The following is a 19,755-nucleotide window of genomic DNA, read 5'->3' as shown; positions in this document are numbered from 1 at the left end:
ACTATGCCTGACACAATCATCTGAATGGAAATTACTATGACCACCAACTCATATCGTGTTGTTACAAACAAGAAATTCACGGCATGCACCCGTTTAATATTCAGGCAGTAACTATTACCTCAAAGTAACTTCTTCCGGTTAGTCGAGAGCAGTACAAGAAACAAGGTTATATGTAGCACATGCCGCGTAGTAGCTCATCCTCTAACTGCAATTCTCCTGACTTACAAGCAATCTCGAATCTGAAATTGACAAGCAACTGCCTGCCTGTAAAGATACCCTTTATTTCTTCTCCATTTTGCCGAAAGTTCTGCTTCTTCCTGAATTGGGTTCTGAAATGGCAACCAAGAGGACCCTCTAGCAGTCACCATAGTGAGAAATCCTACAAGTTATGGATGCAGAACAAATGGAAGTTAAGTATTTGAAATTGGTGTAGCCAAACCAGAGCTAGAGAGCATAGAGATAACACTCACATTGAAGTTGATAGACAATAACTCCGAAAGTGTCATGTTTTCCTTGCGTGCAGCTCTTCGGAGCTCTCAGAGAACCTTACAAGATCTGTTTCCAGCCTAACACTTTGATTTCTCACTGGAAGGACGAATTGTAAGCTAAAAAAGGTTCCTGTGCAATGGATTCTGCTCTCTTGTTCCTGGCAGCTTGAATCTGATCCGCAAGTGACAGTCTGTTTGTCACTTTCTTTTTCTTTATGTGTTCCAGATCCATCTTCTCCCAGGATGGCATATGAGAGAGTGTTGTATCCCTTTGAACTGCGACTGCTTTCTTTCTGTGAATCTGAATAAGAGGACATGTGTTACCTCGAGAATAAGTCTTCCGAAAGATAATGCAAGATGACATTTTCAAGAGAAAAATGTTCAACGTGACATACAAGCTCAGAAGCCATTAATTGAAAATTTTCATCTCAGTGACATTCCTAGAAGTTCAGCCTAGGGAAGTACTGAGTATCTCGAAGCACTACACTCACCCAACTGTCTTTCTATTGGGCTGTTTACTACAAAGTAGGGAGTTCGATGAAAGTTCCTTCAGAATTACCTTTTCCAACCTCTGTTTAAGCCGATTAACTTGAAGCTCATCTTTGTTTTCCTTTAGATTTTTCGGCATCATTTTCTTTTTCTCCTCTCTTTCTTTTCTCTTCTCTTCCCTCTCTTTTCTCTTCCGAGCAAGCCTTGCCAGCCTCTCTGCTTTTGCCTCAGCTGCTCTATGTGCTTTCACCATTGCTATTATCTTGGCGGCTTCCTTCTCGGCCATCCTCTTGAGTTGCTGGAGAGCTAATTCACGTTTAATTTTATCAAAACTGTCCCATTCCAGCTCTTCTTGGTCACCCAATCCTTGCTTTGCTGTCTTTGCAATGTTATTCCACCATGATAAGTAGAAGTTCTCCTTCAATCTCTTCTCTTTCAAACGCTCTCCCCAAATTCGTCTAAGTGAGGATCTGATCTTTGCCTTAATCTGATCACTGCAAAAGATTAGAGTTGATATTTTTGCATGAAGATGGGGCCATAAATATTTACTCTACAGTGTTGTATTATATGCTCGAGTAGATACCATAAGCAATTCTGCGACAAATAGAATGTCGGTGCAAATGCGAACCCAAATAAAAATATTAATCACAACAATGATTTGAAAGATGGCTGAACTATTATATGCCAGGATTTGTAAAAGATCAGAAAAGATATAGAAAAAATAATCCATCTGAGACAAACTTATTATCCTTAATTATAATGCATTTTATTCAAGATTTTCCCCCTCTTAAATATCTGCAACAATTTGTACCTTCATAAATGTGTCTTGGCTCTAAGCATAAGATCATGTATTCTAATTAAGAAACCACAAAATTTTTGCTTCGGTCACAGAATGCAAAAGAAAAGGCAGTGCATTATGATTCTTTGTCAACCGTGGGAAAATTTAGTCAATACACAACTGGGCACTCCTCATAAACTATCCATTACTCTGGCCACTGCAACTTCGTATTTTACAGCTTGAATAACCTATCTGGGTGCACGTTAGTAAGTTTTCATGCATTTAGTTAACTTTTTCCTCTCCCACAGAAGGGATCATCAAGCATCACAAACATGGATTACCTATGAGGACGAGGATGTTCGCCCATCTTCTTCCTGACCTGAAAGAGAAAATGCAAGCGCTAAGTCCAGGAGTTACTGCATATAAATAAAAATGAAAAATTACGACAATTCTATATACATGATTTCACCCAATGTTACAAATTCTCGCTGACAAAGAATTAGATGAAAAGGAACATGCAAAAGTTGAGTCTTACATTACTTCACCTTTGGATTCCTCAGTGCTTCTATTGTTCTCTGCCTGATTTTCTCCCGAGTTTCTGTATTTACATCACAGTAAACTGATGATTATCAAGCTGCAGTAACATTTCAAGTTCTAGAAGATATTAGAGTCTCCTTGCTGAAAGAGAACCGAGTCTCACAGCCTACCTGCACTATGTTTCTTGCCTACGTTCCAAGGTACCTTCCCTTTGTTTGCTAGTCCTATTTTTCTTCTCCTCTCCCTTTCCCTAAAATCATCATCACCATTTATTTGAACTTCGTTGAGTTGATCTTCCTCAGTCTGGTTCTCGTGTAAATATAAGCCAAGCTGTGTTTCTACAGCAGATGCCCCAACTTGCAATGCTCTTGAATGAGAAAATCTCATGGAAGAATATGCAACAGCATCAAGAAATGGCGGTGATAAGCTCCACTTTAGACAAAATGGTAGTGCCATCTTCTCATCCATGGCATGTCCAAGCGACGGAGGAGATGGGATGCTTGTTGCGCAGTTGAAAAGCGGGTTCAGATTCAGAAGCGATAATTTCCTGATAGAATTCACGAGCATCATAACAAAAACTCGGGCACGAACAGAGCATCAGATTAATAGCATCGAAACCAACTTAACTACAAACACTCATCATTCTTATCAAGCTCAGAATTGACTATCCTGCATTGCCCAGACAGGTACTGATCACCAAACACATCAAATAATGATGAAATTAACTGCCTGAAACTGTCTCAAACGGAAAGAATACACAACATTGTTTGATTGCAGCAGCTAAAAGAGATCAGAATCAGATTCCAAAAGTCCAAATCTGAGCTCGCAAACTGTAGCCATAACTCGAAGAAGAAACAGAGGGAAGAGACTTTCGACGAAGTGAAGAAATCTGCTGGAAGAATCGCATGCTTACAAGGGGAAGGATCGCATTGCAGAGGATTGGATTGGAAGTCGCTCAAGAGAGCTTCCTCCCTCCGACACAGTGGGTTTTGCGGTTCAAGATCCCCCGACATTTCGGATAAATCGACAATAATCTTCATAATTTCAATTTGCTCCCTTTAGTTTCTAATTTTCCTGAAAGATCCCATAGTTTGTGAAAGAATGTGTCGTCCGCTTAACGTCGTCGGAATATCTCGGAATATCCCCGTCCCTGTAATTTTAACGCTTTTGGTTTCTAGTCACTGATTTTTATACTCTGCGCAACTTAGTCCAAAACGACCTGTCTTTCGTCTCGACCAGGACCAGCTATAAATTGGCCGCCGAGGAAGGAAGGTAGACGGACAGTTGATAAACCCTTCTTCCATTTCGCATCCTCTCTCTCTCGAGCTCTCATATCGCAGTCTCGAGCAGGAAGAAGATGAGATCTTCAATGTTCCAGTTGCTCAGATCGGGATCAGCTTCTCGGGCGAGCCTACTCCGCCGTGGCTACAGCTCTGGCGCCGTGCCGGAGCGGAAGGTGGCGGTCCTCGGGGCCGCTGGTGGCATCGGCCAGCCCCTCTCCCTCCTCATGAAACTCAATCCGCTCGTTTCCAAGCTCGCTCTCTACGATATCGCTGGCACTCCCGGCGTTGCAGCTGATGTCAGCCACATCAACACTAGATCTGAGGTCTTCATCTTCTCTCGCTTCAAAAGCTCTCTTTTTCTGTTGTCTTTGTTGATCATTATGTGAATTTTCTGTATTCGATGATCTGCTTTGGGATGAGGGATGAGTGTATATGTTTTCTGGAATATTTGCACCGTTTTGTCTGTTCAATTTAGCTGCATCGTATTTCAAGGTTTCTACTTGTCGATTCCATGGGGGAAGTATGTTAATTTCTTGCTATTGTTGCTGTGACTTATGCTGTGCATATGCTTGTCTCTCAACAGATTGCCGGATACGCTGGTGAAGACCAGCTGGGGCAAGCTTTGGAGGGATCAGATGTTGTCATCATTCCAGCTGGTGTGCCAAGAAAGCCTGGAATGACCCGCGATGATCTCTTTAACATCAATGCAGGCATTGTCAAGTCTCTGTGTACTGCCATCGCAAAATACTGCCCCAACGTGAGTGCTTAGACTACAGCTTGTATGTTTGTAAGAATGTATATTGCTTTGGTTTCTTATTTTTTTATTGACAAAACATGAACTTTTTATATTGGACTATAATAGCAGACCTTAAGCATGCAGTATGCCTTGGAAGATTGTGTTTGGTTTTAGAGTTGAGTTGAGTTGAGTTTTGGTTTTAATTGGTTTGTAATGATTGTGTTGTTAAATTATGATAAGAAGTGAAAAAATAATGAATAGTTAATAGGAGTAGTGATTGTGTCGTTGAATTTTGAAAAAAGTAATGAATAGTTGAGAGATTTTCATATTAAAAATTGAATTGAATGGTTAAAAAAATTGAATAGAAAGGAAAAAGTAATAATTGTGTTGTTGAATTGAAGATAAGTGGAGTTGAGTTAAAAGAATTTTCAAAACCAAATGGTAAGTCTTTGTAAAAGTCATTCTCGTTTAACCTGCCTCAAGGAACAGATTTCTGCGCTCGATCTATGCACATTTGGTTGGACTTTCTACTCTAGTGATTGACAGTGGGAAACTAGTAGCAGTCTAGGTGAATGTGTTTTTCTCTTTGCACTTCCTCCGTGAGATATTTGTTTAAGCTGAATTTCTCTTGTCAGGCACTCGTGAATATGATTAGCAACCCTGTGAACTCGACAGTCCCAATTGCAGCAGAGGTTTTCAAGAAGGCAGGAACATATGATGAGAAGAAACTGTTCGGCGTGACAACTCTTGATGTTGTTCGGGCCAAGACTTTCTATGCTGGAAAGGCTAAAGTCCCTGTAGAAGGTATTGATAATTTTGCTGGTGTAGGACTGAATCTACTTTAAAAATCTTATCTGAACTCTGAAAAGGACATCGATTCACTGTCTGAAAAAAGTTGTTAATTTTGCTTCTCTTATGTCAGTCCAGTACTGGACGCAGACTATTTATTTTATGATGATAAAGAAAGATCACATATTGATATATTGATCCATCTTTCCTTAAGTTATTTACGCTCCCTGGTTTTTCATGCAGAGGTTAATGTACCAGTTGTTGGTGGGCATGCTGGCATAACCATCCTCCCATTGTTCTCCCAAGTACTTGCTTGGCCTTTACCCCTTTGCAGTTGAACAATGAGATATTATCCTGTAATACCTAGTTATATGCTCTTTTAATTTCATGTCTCGTATTATGTTACAGGCCACACCAAAAGCCAATTTGCCTGATGAAGATATCAAGGCACTTACTAAACGGACTCAAGATGGAGGAACGGAAGTTGTGGAGGCAAAGGCCGGAAAGGGATCTGCAACACTTTCAATGGCGTAAGTCTGCATTGATGCCATTACAGTAATAATTACAATAATTGAGCACATTTTGCGAAGTTAGAAACTTCCTAGGAAAGAGCTACAGTTGACTGAAAGTTTGACTGTTGTGTGGAAGGATCGTCCTGTCTTACCCCGTTACCGAGGCCTTTAGTGATCAAAATGTCACTATTGTCTGTGTCAGTGCTGGTATTTCATGGCATATGCCATGATTCTGGCAGTCAGTTTTCTGTACGAGCATCAGTATATAAGTGTATATTGTCATTGTTAACATTCCGTTGTCCTCTACATATTGTCAGAAAATTTGTCTGAACGTCTCATTGTGCTTTAGTCCATTTTGGCTAATATAACTTTTGTTTTGCAGCTATGCAGGAGCCTTGTTTGCTGATGCTTGCCTGAAGGGACTGAATGGAGTTCCTGATGTGGTCGAATGCTCGTTTGTGCAGTCTAGCATCACTGAACTGCCTTTCTTTGCTTCTAAGGTGATGGACCTGTCAAAGCTCTTGGGGGTTCCCTTTATTTCTCCATGTATTGGTAGTTCATTAAAAACGATGTGCCAATGGGACATGAGAGTACTTGATTGAAACTATAGTGGTAAAAGCTCTGGAAATTTTCCACCAGGCAATGACCCGAATTCCTTGTAATGTGAACAGGTGAAGCTCGGGAAGAATGGCGTGGATGAAGTCTTTGGGCTAGGCCCATTATCGGACTATGAGAAACAAGGTCTGGAGAGCCTCATCCCTGAACTCAAAGCCTCCATCGAGAAGGGAATCAAGTTTGCGAACCAGAGCTAGTCAAATCCATTTCTCCTGGTCACGGTCATGGAAGTGGTTATCCTTCCAATTATTCTTAGCTTTAGTGAAATTTTGTTCAATTGTGCAATCTCATATTCATCAAAGATGATAAATCTGGTTATATAAATTTTTCACGACGAGATCAGGGCTGAAAGAAGAGTTTGTTGAATAAATGATCAGTGCCAAACGGATTGATTATGAGAACTTCTTGTCAAGTGGAGTTTATCAGGATTCCTATTTAAGGATCACTTAAATCTCTTTCAAGAGAAATAAATTGTGCAAATTTACTTGGTGAATTTGAGTATGAGGAAGACCAATAGCCTCATTTTTCGAACTCGCCAATTATAGATGATCACAGTGTCTTTTCAATGCAGCTACATCGGTCAATTGTACTATTCTTTTCTCAAAATCTCAAAGGACAATGCATCACGATTCACGAGTTCGAGATCTACAAAACATTGATTAAACCATTGCCATGCCTGAAATTTTATCAAAATTCCCAGCTTGCAACATTGCCAGAATCAGTTTTGACCATATTAAAGTATAAACTTAGAAGATTGGAAATTAAGCATGCAGTTGACTAACTCCCATGTGCAGTTCCATAAATTCCTTGTCTTCAAGCTCGAGGAGATCCGGCTTCAATGGCTGTGAAAAACCAATAATATGATCGAAAATCAAGCCTAAGCTGTGAATGAAGATTTGAATGATGGGATCAAAGTCTCATAGCAGCAAGAGCAGCTCGCCACCTTCCAGCTTTGTCTACTTCAGATGCATCCCAATCCTCACCGTCTTGGTCCTCTCCTTAACCTACTTGTTCCTCCTCTTCGTCCCGCTCCGGCATGTCCCCCGAGGGTCCTCCTCTCGTCTTGACGAGACCCAGTTCGAAGGAGACCTGCGGGATGTTATGTTTCCGTGGAACAGGCTCTGCTTTGGTCCAACCTTTGAGAAGCTCAAGATCGCCGCCTTCTCCAAGACTTGGCCTATCGGGGCAGGCCCCGGTGGAATGGAGCGGCATGCTGCAACTCTCTACCGGTCCCTGGCCCAGCGTGGACACAAGATCCATGTGTTCACCGTGCCTTCTGATAGGAAACCTCACGGGGACATCCACGAGGGGAACCTCCATGTCTATTTCGCTGCGAATGATCACGGGTCGGTGAACTGTTCCCTCGCATTTGAGATATTCAACGGGGTTAATGCCGACGGGGCCTTCGACTATGTCCACACTGAGAGTGTATCCCTCCCACACTGGCGCGCGAAGAATGTTCCCAACGTGGCAGTGACTTGGCACGGGATCTGGTACGAGATCATGCACTCAAAGATATTCCAGGAGCTCCTCTCGGACCCAAAAGGGGTCCTCCCGGGGTCCGTGAACGAGCTCCAGGAGGCAGTCCCAAGGCTTCTAGACGAGATAAGGTTCTTCCCGAGCTACACTCAACATATCTGTATCAGCAAGAGCGCTGCCGATGTTCTGGTCAGGATCTACCAGCTACCACCTAGGGACGTCCATGTCATACTCAACGGGGTCGACGAGTCGAGATTTATCCCTGACACTGAAAGCGGCATCCATTTTCGAGAAAAGCACCGGATCCCACGCAATGCCACCATCGTGTTGGGAGTGGCAGGCCGGCTTGTCCAGGACAAGGGCCACCCTCTCCTGTACGAGGCCTTTGCTTCGCTCTCATGGCGCCACCCAGGGGTTTTCCTCCTTGTGGCAGGATCAGGCCCGTGGGCTAGGAGATACTCAGAGCTAGGCCCGAGCGTGAGGGTCCTAGGACCTCTAGAGCCCTCGGAGCTCTCTGGTTTCTACAACGCCATTGACGTGTTTGTGAACCCGACTCTGAGGCCCCAAGGGCTTGACCTAACAATCATCGAAGCAATGCATTGCGGGAAGCCTGTTCTGGCCCCAAACTACCCGAGCATTTCCGGGACAGTAGTCCTAAATGAGGGACTCGGTTATACTTTCTCCCCGAATGTTAAGTCGTTCGTCGAGGCCCTGGAATCAGTTGTGAGAGATGGTCCTGAGAAGTTGAAGGGCAAGGGAATGGCGTGTAAGGAACATGCTCTTGGTTTGTTCACAGCTACTAAGATGGCCTCTGCTTATGAGAGGTTCTTCCTCTGCCTGAAGAACCCGAGATACTGTCAGTATCCTCTTCAATCGGATTGTTAAAATAACGAACATTTTGTTTTACTCGACCAATTGGCATTGCATAGTAAATTAGCAAGTTCCGAATCTCGACAGTTACATATATACTTTGATCAATGTAATCAAGAGTCTGGATCCTGTATGGGCTTGCTGCAGAATTTTGATAATATATACATTCTTGGCGAGTAGTTATTCCAACCAATGGCACTAGTTTACTCCACAGAACCTCTTGCAGAACTACGACTAACAAGTATTGATGGATAACTTCATGAGGGACGAATGGCCATTTTGATCTCAACTTCCCGAATTCCGACTAAAATGTTATGTAAACCGATTTTGTTCCTCAATATCAACTAATTTTTTTCATTTCTGCCCCCAATACTCAATCTCTCGTTATTCCATGAACTTAGCTCCATCGCTGAAATCATAAGAATGAAACCGGAGGTAAAGGAAGTTTGAAAATTTCATATAGAAGAGAGGAAAAGAAAGTGAAAAGAACATTCCTTTATTGATCCAATGGACAATGATAAGTTTTACAATCACTAATGGCCATCCTAATATTGGTGGTTGGCCTAAGTATATATACCAAAATGATTCCAGTTGTCATCGATCCTCTCTGCTTAGTGATGCTGGCTAGTGATGTTGAGGATCTGGTCCACCCGGTGACACTCTCTGCGATTCTATAATCAGTCTCCTCGGCTTATATTTCAGCTGAGGAAAATCGTAGCCCAGCTTATGTAGAATGATTTGGCTACTGGTTCTCTTCGGAGCTATCACAAATGCATGACCCGGACGTGCCTCGGAACTCGGTATCAGCAACAATAGCAAAAGAAGAGATAGCATACTAGTCTTGTATAAGTGAGAAATAGACATTGTGAAGTATGGGGAGGGAATTTTACGTTTGAAATTATACAGATGACAGGATTATACAGCGGATTAGTAGTGAGTAATATAGCCATCAACGGTGTATATATATATATATATATACAGAGGAAAAAAAGCATTGAAATGTATGAGACAGATTAGTATTGGGAGGTTACATAAGCCCAATTGATTTTCTCGTGTCAAGTTGTCTTCATTTGTATAAATTTTTCTGCTTTTCTAAGAGTCACTCTATCCCACGTGATCCGAATTAAATCATATGAAATTGCGATTGGGTGTGACATCCTGATCGAGCCTCCTCATCATATGATGGAGAGATCCTCCGCCGCATAACTGAATTAATAACAACCGGTCTCAACAGCCCTTTTAATCGAATAGCTTTGAAGGGTTAGAGCAATATAAATTACATATCGTGTTGGAAGAACTAGTAAGATAACATTCTAGTTAACTCGAAGGTTAGCAAGTTTAAATATAATGAATTTTAATATACTCATGGTCCGATCATCGACAAGTCATTCATTTGTTTTCTTGCGAGTACCTTTGGAGTGCTTAAACAAGAAAAAGAACGTGAGGACAAAGAAGTCTTTATGGTGCATTATTGAGGCATTGTAATCATCAATTGACCAAAATCTTTGTTTGCCTATCATATATAACTTCTTGCTCTTGTATTCTCTCTCCTTATATAAGCCATTTGTGGATTTTCTTGTAGATCACATGTTGTCTCCATTCTTAGTATGGATTTTTCTGCTTTTCTTGAGTCATTCACACCCATTATATTACACACGATTACTAACATAAAGCCAAATTAAATCATTTGAAATTGTTATTGCTTTATTGAGTGTGTGACATCCCGCCCGTCAAGTCTCCCCATCATGTAATGAAGAGGTCTCCCATGTAATGCGACCCATCCAATCTTCACATTACTTTTGATCAAGCAGCTTCAACGGGTTCGAGCGTATCACAAACAGAGGCAGGAGAGCTAGTGAAGTAACATGCTAACCAGATTATCGAATGCTCTCCGTCTCTCCTTGGAAGTGCAAGGAGATCATCAGCGACGAGTCACTCAATTGTAGCCTCCTTTTTAGCGGTTTACGCTACTTGATATCCATAAGTTCAAAGAACCTCGACTAATACGGAGTTCGATTCTAGTTGGTCCACTGAAGAGTAAGAAAATTCTTTCGATTGTAGATTCTCTCCATTCACAAGACATCGTACCACATGAATCAGCTCATAATAGTGTTTAAACATCGAAAAGCGCATGAGGACAAGAAAACATTTATCGTAGTGCATTAAAAGCATTGCAACCAATTGACCAAATCCTCATAAGCTTACCAGGCTATTGTTCATTTGGAACTTTTTCCTTTGCCAACAACAAAATGGCCAAGACGGCCTAAATGGGCTTTGAATGGCTTTTGTCCTTTAGCATGAATATATGCACTCATTGGGTTTTGGACTAATATGCTTAGCCCATTCGGATTTTTTGTCTGTTCTGTTTTTCACCCACGGAGGTTGGAGGAAGGAAACAATTCCAAGATTTCTAATTATTGTCTTACCGACCAAAACAAACGTCCATAAAAAGAGAAGATCAATCTCGACAGCCGCCCATTTTTTTGCAATAAACGTGGAGGATCCATGTGGATTATTAATTCGTATTATAAAGGAGTTTACCTTTCAGTGCCACTTGATATAATTAGTAGCTTATAAACTCAGACTATCCATAAAAATTTGACATAAATCAAAGCGGTCTTTGGTCCACTTTTCCAGCTCGAAGATGTTGAATAGTGAGTGCATGATTTGTTTGTGTGAAGGTCCATGCATGTTCATGCCACCTAGGTGTTCTTCGTTTCCATCCTCAAGGTTCAATAGTTTGTAATTAATACGATACCGGCCATGAGTTATTTGCTGAATCACAAAAGAGTTGTCTTTTGAAATGGACCAGAGCTCGTCACACCTCTTAGTGGCACCAAGGTCTTGCTATGATGCCCCGCGAGTAGACTTCGACCATAGTCTCAATAATATTTCTTTAGAATTTTGATGATCGAACGCTAGATTAAACTCCAAAGACGATCAATTAGAGATGTGACTCAAACCTCAACTAAAATAGATTAAAGCACTAAAAACTAATTTAATTAATTAGTAGTATAATGATAATGATAATTACAATTATAATGGTGGTTAAATGGTACGACTTCTTTAAAGAAATCTCAAGTTCAAGTCACTTTAAAAAAACATGCAGGATGATACTCCATATTGAGTCATATTCCATGAGCTTCTAGGGTGTTCACGTTAATCATAAGATTTGTTGGGCAAAATCTCATTCTCCTATTATATATATATATATATATATATAATTAACTAGCCAGCATGCTAATTAAAGAAGCCCAAAACAACCGCCATCTCGCAATCACCCAATCATTAGTTTCGAATAGTGCCAACGGAAAGACCGCACTGGTCGATCAAAAAACTCGGGGATGAGGATATTATTCTCTATTCAAAAGCGCAAAGGGAAAACCTATTTATGGTTTCAAATATGTTAAATTATAAATATTCTTAAGTCAACACATTATTGGCACGGTCGGCTATTTCAATAATTTGAATGGATATGAGAACATTTCATTAACTCCAATTAATTAGGGCCGAGAGCAACACCAAGACCGTCCTTGAACTCGAGCGAATGGTCATGACTCAGGTCAGTGGAGTCAAAAAGAGTATACGTAATGTTTGATCCACGGAACTCTCATGAGCACTGGTAAATATATTGTATCGGATAGCTCGATGTGATAAACTAACATACACACGATGACATGTTTAATTTTGTAGTTTTTTATTTTTTAATTCTACTTCACATAACTCAACTTATCTTCAATTCAACAATACAATTATTACTTTTTTTCAATTTTTTTAATCATTCAATTCAATTTTTAATACTTAATTTTCTCAACTATTCATTACTTTTTTTACAATTTAACAACACAATCTTTATTTTCTTTCAACTATTAATTACTTTTTTTTCACTTTTTTTTCATAATTCAACAACACAATTATTACAGCATCAAATAAATATAATTATTTATAGTTGGAATGGAGTGAAGTCGTTTTTTATTCCTTTAATATTACTACGTACATTAATGAGTTTAAACAGATCTATAAGGTTCAATTTTTTTTTATTATTTAAAGTGTTTGTGTTGGAATGAAAACGTTTGCATCCATAAAGTTTTCCATTTTCTCGAACGAGGAAGAGGCCCACTAAAATTACGACAAACTATTAGCTTAATTTATAGTACATGTTTTATTCAGGCTCGGAAAAAAAAAAAAAAAAAAGGGCGACCCAACCTTCCCTTTTTTCTATATGTTGAATTGTCGTTTAGGTCAAAGAGTGCTTAGCCTTCTAACATTCCACAAAACGCGACGGAGCAAATGAATTTTTAGTTAAAAATCAGTGTATGATGATACTCTTCTTCATCATGCATAAAGTTCTCCTTGCTAATGCTACAATTTATATGACGAAAAATCGGTATGAAATAACAAGATAAATTACTACATATATATATATATATATTATGATCTGATATATTACCGGTAACGATTGCATCTTGATAGTTTGTCAAATTGGAAGCTTGAATCCTTTCATTACTGATCATGTACATATATTGCTGGTTTACAAAGGAAAAGAAGAAAGATATATCTATTGCCTTATATACGTGTAACTAATAAGGTTAGCTATAAATATATATGACACAACATATCTCGGCTAATCTTGGAAATATATCTGTGATATATCCTGTAATACTCCCTCTCAAGTTGGAGGATGAGGATCTTGAATGCCTAACTTGCCCAAGAGAAAGCGAAATCGGTCGCGCCCTAAAGCCTTCGTAAAGATATCTGCAAGCTGCAGCCTTGTCAAAACATGTGAAGTCTTAATCACGCGAGACCGAATGTGTTCACGAACAAAATGACAATCTATCTTTATATATTTCGTCCGCTCGTGAAATACCGGGTTAGTTGCAATATGTAGAGCAACCTGATTGTTACAAAATAGTCGAGTAGGTTCACTATAATTGATCCCAAGAGAATGGAGCAAACTCCGGAGCCATAGGACCTCACTGGCTGCTCTTGCCATGACTCGATATTCCGCTTCAACTGAAGAACGAGTCATCGTGGACTGCTTCTTTATCTTCCCGGATATGGGAGACCCTCTTAATGTAACAAAATATCCTATGATCGAGCGACGCGTCATGGGAAAACTACCCTAGTCCGAGTCACAATAGACTTCAAGTTCCAATGACCTTGGCCGTAGAAAAATCTCATGTCCTGGAGACTGCTTTAAATAACAAAGTACCCGCATCTCAGCATCCCAGTATTCCTAACGTGAATCCTGCATAAATTGAGATAAGATATGCACATAATAACTAAGCTCCGGTCGCGTAATCGTCAAATAAATTAGACGACTAACTAGCCGCCTATACTGGCTAGGATCACTAATAGGGGCCCCTGATCTTACTGCCAACTTATGATGTTGCTCCATTGGGAATGGAGATGGTCGTGCACCAAGCATCCCCCATTCCGTGAGTATATCGAGCACATACTTCCTTTGATTAAGAAAGAGCCCAGATTCCATTCTGCTTACTTCAATCCCGAGAAAATACCGAACTGGTCCTATATCTTTGATGTGAAGACATCTATCAAGATATCATTTAAAGCATGTGCATTGCTCATGATTATTGCCAACTACGAGAATGTTGTCGACATATACCAAGGCCGCAAGAAAAATATCACCACGATTAAATACGAAGAGCGAATGATCCACTTCGGACTGCCAAAATCCATAATGTCGCATAGATTCTGCAAGTTTAGCGTACCAGTTGCGCGAATCCTGCCTTAAGCCATAGAGTGATTTCCGGACTCGACAAACTACTCCCTGCCCTCGAGAAGAATATCTAGGTGGCAAGTGCATATAAACTTCTTCATCATGATCTCCATGCAAAAATGCATTGTTGACGTCCATCTGGTGTATTTCCCATCCCTTTGCCACTACCACTGCTAATAGACATCTGACAGTGACCAACTTTTCCACGGGCGCGAAAGTCTCATTAAAATCCACTCCTTCAACCTGAGTGAATCCATTTGCAACAAAGTCGTGCCTTGTATCTCTCTATGCTCCCATCGGCTCGACGTTTAATCTTATACACCCATTTGCAATTGATTGGTCGATTCCCTAAAGGTAAACTCTCGATAGTCCATGTCCCATTAGACTCCAGTGCCTTGATTTCTTCCATAATAGCTTGCCTCCATCGTGGATTAGCCACTGCATCCCGATAATACTTAGGTTCCACCTCCGAATCCAAAGTACTTACATACGCAAGATATCGATTAGATGCACCAGAATACGAAAAATATTGCTGAATAGAATCAACCATACCTGAGGATTTCGATGAAGTTGGTGAACCGGGGGGTGTGTAAGGAGATGTGAATGCGAACTTCAAAATCTTTCAAAAACTTAGGTGTAGACTTAACCCGATTAGAACGTCGTAACGTTTATTCCGCAGTCTCCACTTCAATGCGTGATCTATCAGGAAAATTCGGGTCTTCTACTTCTGTCAATGGCTCATCGTTTCCTCCAAACTGCCCATTAGTAAGATTGGTATATGATCTAGTTCGTCCCTCATTTCCCTTTGACTACCCATTGGGCCTAAAGGATTCGAAAGCCCATTTCTCCTTCTCCTCCAGTCAGGTTTTCAAATCTCGACTCCCCTTGACTCCTTATCTGACAGGCATGTCTCTCAGTGTCCATAAATAAATGAACTTGACATGTATTTTCCTTGCCTGTATTATTCATCTGCAGAAAAGGAAACTCCCTCTCGTAAAATCGAACATCTCGAGTCACAAATATCTCATTTTTCTCAAGATCATAAACTTTCCAACCCTTCTTACCGTATGGATAACCAACAAACTTGCACCGACGGGAACGGGGTTTGAATTTATCCTTGTCCCTCGGTCTAATATAAGCATAACATAAGCATCCAAATACCCTTAAATTAGAATAATTCAATGACCTTCCAAACAAAACTTCGTATGGGCTCTTACCTCCCAAAATTGGTGTAGGAGTTAGATTAATTAGATGCGCCGCCGTGCTGACACATTCTCCTTAAAACTCAGTCGGAAGTCATGCTTGAAAAAGTAGTGATCGCGCAACATTTAATATGTGTCTATATCTCCACACGTTCATTTTGTTAGGGTGTGTCTGTGCACGATGTTTGGTAAATGATTCATTTGATGGAAAAATAATTTTGCAAATCCCGCGAAATAAATTCCTTCCCATTGTCACTTCGCACTATTTTCACAGTGCGATCAATCTGATTTTTCACCAATTTGCAAAAATTAATAAGATGGCTTTGTGTCTCTAATTTTTTCCGTAGTAAATATAACCAAATTGCACGACTATAATCATCTACAATTGTCAAAAAAATAACGAGCCCAAAAAATAGATGCCATTTTATAAGGCCCCCATAAATCACCGTGGATTAATTGAAACAAAAAGACAGCTTTATTCATGCTCAAATCAAAACTTGACCAAGTCTATTTCGCTCGGATGCAAACATCACACTCCTTATTTGTAGTTGTATTCGATTCTAAACTGACACCATTAATTTTGATTCGTCGTGATGGATGCCTAAGTCACATGTGCCACAAAACATCTGTCTCATCACTGATGACCTGATTAGCTTGCTCTCGGATGCCCATACACCGAAGATAGTACACACCCCTTGGAGCTCACCCATTCCAATCATCCTCCTCGTGGTGCGGTCCTGTATAAGACAAAAATCAGTGTAAAATATCACACAGCAATCCAAATCTCTAAATAGCTGGGATGCGGAGATAAGATTGCAATTGAATTCCGGAACTAAAAAAACGTCTGAGACAATGAGAGGGCCTAAATGTATTCTTCCAGTTCTACTAGCATAAAAAATTCCTCCATTTGGTATATGAATCTTCAGCCTCTTGGTAAGTGGTTGTGACTCAACAAGTAAATCTGCGCATCCCGTCATATGCCTAGAGGCTCCGCTATCAATTATCCAATCATGCCCAAAATTTACCGGAATAAAACTTTTACCAGTATTAGGATGCGCATTATCATCATCGGGACAAAAGAAATCAAGTAACTTATGGAACGCCGAATCCGAAAGTCGGGAAAGTCTATTCAACCTGCTGTTATTGGGTTGTCCTAACTGCGCCTGATGGGCTTGTAGCCCACTAATCTGATTTAGGCCCAGGCTTGACTGCCCTAATTGGGCCTGATGGGCCTGAAGCCCATCGAATTGGTTCTGGCCCAGTCCACCTCCACGCTGCAGCCCACCGAGTTGGTTTTATGCTCCCCCTGTCGTCCCTCCCATCCTTCTCCCCGAAAACCCTAATTTTCCCGTCTCCTTCGTGGCCTTCGACTCTCAATTCGCCGGGTAGCCGTGTAGCAGCCAACAGGAGCTCTTGAGGTGGCCGGGACGACCACGGTGGTAACACGCCTTGGTCCCAGTCCCATTCGTTCCTCCTCTGCTTCTTCCCTGTCCTCCGTAAGCCAGATTGCTGCCTCGTTGCAATTTTGATTTTGTCCCTGCTACTCTACTCAGGAACATCGCTCCATCCGGTGTAGTATTTTCATGAGATAAAGCCACCAAATTTTGCCTCTTTTCGTGCAGGATCATCGCAAGCACTTTGTTCAAGAGTGGGCAGGCTCGTGGCTCAGTATGTTTGACCTCACCGTGTTGAATTCAAACCCCAATCCCATCAGAAATTGATGGGTCTTCTCGCGCTCTCTCTGTACGTATACATCCTAGTCGCCGAGCACGTACATGTCAGTATCTCCAGGTAATTGTCTAGCTCATCCCAAAGAGTCTTTAGCCATGAATAGTATTTTGGAACTGACATGCCTTCCTATTTCAGTCTTCCTATCTCGACCTTTAACTGATATATTCTTGTCTCGTCCCCTACGAGTACCTTTCACGGAGACCCTCCCACAAAGTCTATGCCACTGTTGCACAGGCCACACTGGATTGAAGCTCAAGATCCAACGTATTGACTATCCATGATATTATCATGGCATTGCACATATTCCACCATGCTCGATTGGGGTTGCCCTCTGGTGGTCTTGGCACCGATCCATCCACCATTCCAACCTTGTTCTTGGTTGTCAAGGTTGTCATCATAGATCTCGACCATGTAAGGTAATTCGAGCCATTCAATTTGCAGTTGATTAAACTCACTCTTGTGTAAACTGATGGATTAACAACAAAAACAAATTATCGGTCTACCCTTTCCCAACGATTCTTCACCTTTCTCCATCTCTGCCAACACTCACAAACGGCAACAGCAACTCTAGACAAGGTATAACCTGAACCCAGAACTATATCGCTCTGATACCATGATAGTTTGTCAAACTGGAAGCTTGAATCCTTTCATTACTGATCATGTACATATATTGCGGGTTTACAGAGGAAAACGAAGAAAGATATATCTATTGCCTAATATACGTGTAACTAATAAGGCTAGCTATAAATATATATGATACAACTAGGGGTGGCCATTCGTGTCGTGTCGTGTTTAAACGGGTTCGTGTCATCAAAGTCATAACCCGTACACGATACGATTATTAAACGGGTTAGGTTTTGGAAACCCATACACGACACGTTTATGTCCGTGTCAACCCGTTTAGACACGTTTAAACTCGTTTATCGAAACATGTCATAATAGGTACACGTATATACGACACAATTATAAACGTTATCAGGACACATTAACACAACTTGTTTATCTGATCAACTCAGTTACCCGGATACATTAACACGACATGTTTATCCGATTAACTCGTTTATCCGAACACGTTAACACGACATGTGTTGGATTAGGTGAAAGAAATGAAAGGAAATTAGGTTAGGGACTTATGAAGTTAGGATTACATGAGGATATTTTGGTAAATCCAAATACATAAACGAGTTAACGGGTTACATGATTATAGTAACACGATTAAACATGTTTAAATAAACAGGTTTAATCGTGTATAATCGAGTTACACGGGTTCAACCCGATAAGACACGCTTATTAATTGTGTTTAAATGGGTTGGACCCGTTTAGACCGATTATAAAAAATGTCCAACCCAAACCCGTATAACTCCGTGTTGTGTTATCGTGTCGTGTGAAATATTGCCAACCCTAGATACAACATATTTCTGCTAATCTTGACAATATATCCGTGATATATCTTGTAATACATCCACTCTGACCATTTGCATGAGAATGTAATGTCCAGTTACAGTGATTTCACGTGCAACAATCGTTTTCGAAGATCTGCTATGCGATGGAGAGGCGTGAGGTTCATATGCCCACCAGATATCTCCCATTATAATTATATATATTTCTTGGATAAGTATAGGACAAGAAATATCATCCCAGCTTAGGAGTGGAGCACCCAGCAGTTTAATGGGTCTGTTCATATTAAAATTTTTATTTTCCTCCATATTAATTTAAAAGTAAACATAATATATATATATAAAACCACACGTTCCATGGAAAAAATACACAGGGAAGAAAGATGACTCTCTAGCATACGTTCTTAGAAAACATCGGGAGTACAGGAGATGTTACATTCTACTAAAACTGAAGTAAAATTATTCGAAATGCCGTGCATGAATGAAAAGCTAGCCCGGGTTTGAATATATGAAACTTTGAACAATCGATGTATCCGAGCTCTGTGAGAGCTCCCGTAAGCTCAAAATGTCCACATAATGCTGTGATCCCCGGGTTTCGGACACGAGGCTTCTAAAGAGATGGATTGGAATCTGATGTCCATGGTTTTGGAAGATGGGTCAAGTCAGTGGTGATGTGGATCGGGTCCGCCCGGACTGACCCGTTTGGACTGATCGAAATGCAAGCCTAGCTCCTCATGCCTTCGGAGGTTAGCCTTGATGACATCTCTCGCATTCTCCATCATCAATCTCTTGCCGTCACCTTCCGAGTATACGAGCATCGGTGCGGATGGCATTTGTCGACCCTCTAAATTGGAGGCCAATATCGAGAACAACACGAAGAAAAGGATTAAATTGTACCTCATCATTCTCTCCATTTCATCAATTCTGCAGAATGCGTGAATGTACAATACTTGTTTGAAAGGTGGTCTCTCAAAGAATGGCTTACGAAGGTATATATAGAGGTAATTAAGTCCACTAACTATTTTTATTAACATTATTTTTTTTTGCTATTTTTTATTCAAGAGTAAAAATTACTTTACCCTTTCCACCTAAAAATAAATAAATATAAA

General features: G+C 40.6%; 3 protein-coding genes across 4 annotated transcripts; 2 read left to right on the top strand and 1 right to left on the bottom strand.

The window, feature by feature from the left end:
* Positions 1-21: 21 nt before the first annotated feature.
* LOC116209124 (vicilin-like seed storage protein At2g18540) lies at positions 22-3,342 on the bottom strand. Of its 2 annotated transcripts, XM_031542688.1 has the most exons (7): positions 3,206-3,342; positions 2,463-2,839; positions 2,301-2,353; positions 2,097-2,134; positions 1,048-1,471; positions 471-789; positions 22-379 (listed from the first exon to the last, which is right to left on the bottom strand). In XM_031542688.1, exons 1-6 carry the CDS (start codon positions 3,220-3,222, stop codon positions 583-585), a joined length of 1,116 nt encoding a protein of 371 aa, XP_031398548.1. In that variant the 5' UTR covers positions 3,223-3,342; the 3' UTR covers positions 22-379; positions 471-582. The 2 variants fall into 2 exon arrangements, with proteins under 2 accessions (XP_031398548.1, XP_031398543.1); XM_031542683.1 differs by having other exon boundaries at positions 2,463-3,277.
* A 219-nt stretch (positions 3,343-3,561) lies between these two features.
* Positions 3,562-6,694, top strand: LOC116209134 (malate dehydrogenase, mitochondrial). The gene is made up of 7 exons (XM_031542692.1): positions 3,562-3,898; positions 4,159-4,332; positions 4,947-5,115; positions 5,344-5,405; positions 5,509-5,630; positions 5,995-6,112; positions 6,284-6,694. The coding sequence occupies exons 1-7, from the start codon at positions 3,650-3,652 to the stop codon at positions 6,422-6,424; spliced, it is 1,035 nt and encodes a 344-aa protein (XP_031398552.1). The 5' UTR covers positions 3,562-3,649; the 3' UTR covers positions 6,425-6,694.
* Positions 6,695-6,827: 133 nt separating this feature from the next.
* Positions 6,828-8,755, top strand: LOC116209115. Its single transcript, XM_031542675.1, has one exon. The coding sequence runs from the start codon at positions 7,128-7,130 to the stop codon at positions 8,589-8,591; it is 1,464 nt and encodes a 487-aa protein (XP_031398535.1). The 5' UTR covers positions 6,828-7,127; the 3' UTR covers positions 8,592-8,755.
* The last annotated feature ends 11,000 nt before the right edge of the window (positions 8,756-19,755 follow it).

This window comes from Punica granatum, chromosome 1, assembly GCF_007655135.1.
Source record: "Punica granatum isolate Tunisia-2019 chromosome 1, ASM765513v2, whole genome shotgun sequence".
In the NCBI taxonomy this organism is placed as follows: Eukaryota; Viridiplantae; Streptophyta; class Magnoliopsida; order Myrtales; family Lythraceae; genus Punica; species Punica granatum.
Note: the sequence above shows the minus strand (reverse complement) of the source record. Positions and strands in the feature narration are given on the sequence as shown.

Bases quoted from the DNA above. Each gene is read 5' to 3' on its own strand.
- LOC116209124 (XM_031542683.1), bottom strand. From the start codon at position 2,862: ATGATGCTCGTGAATTCTATCAGGAAATTATCGCTTCTGAATCTGAAC. The intron at 2,135-2,300 runs GTGAAGTAATGT...TTTCTCTTTCAG, and splicing joins AAGCACTGAGGAATCCAAAG to GTCAGGAAGAAGATGGGCGA. The intron at 1,472-2,096 runs GTAATCCATGTT...AATCTTTTGCAG, and splicing joins GAACATCCTCGTCCTCATAG to TGATCAGATTAAGGCAAAGA.
- LOC116209134 (XM_031542692.1), top strand. From the start codon at position 3,650: ATGAGATCTTCAATGTTCCAGTTGCTCAGATCGGGATCAGCTTCTCGG. The intron at 3,899-4,158 runs GTCTTCATCTTC...GTCTCTCAACAG, and splicing joins ACATCAACACTAGATCTGAG to ATTGCCGGATACGCTGGTGA. The intron at 6,113-6,283 runs GTGATGGACCTG...TAATGTGAACAG, and splicing joins TGCCTTTCTTTGCTTCTAAG to GTGAAGCTCGGGAAGAATGG.
- LOC116209115 (XM_031542675.1), top strand. From the start codon at position 7,128: ATGATGGGATCAAAGTCTCATAGCAGCAAGAGCAGCTCGCCACCTTCC.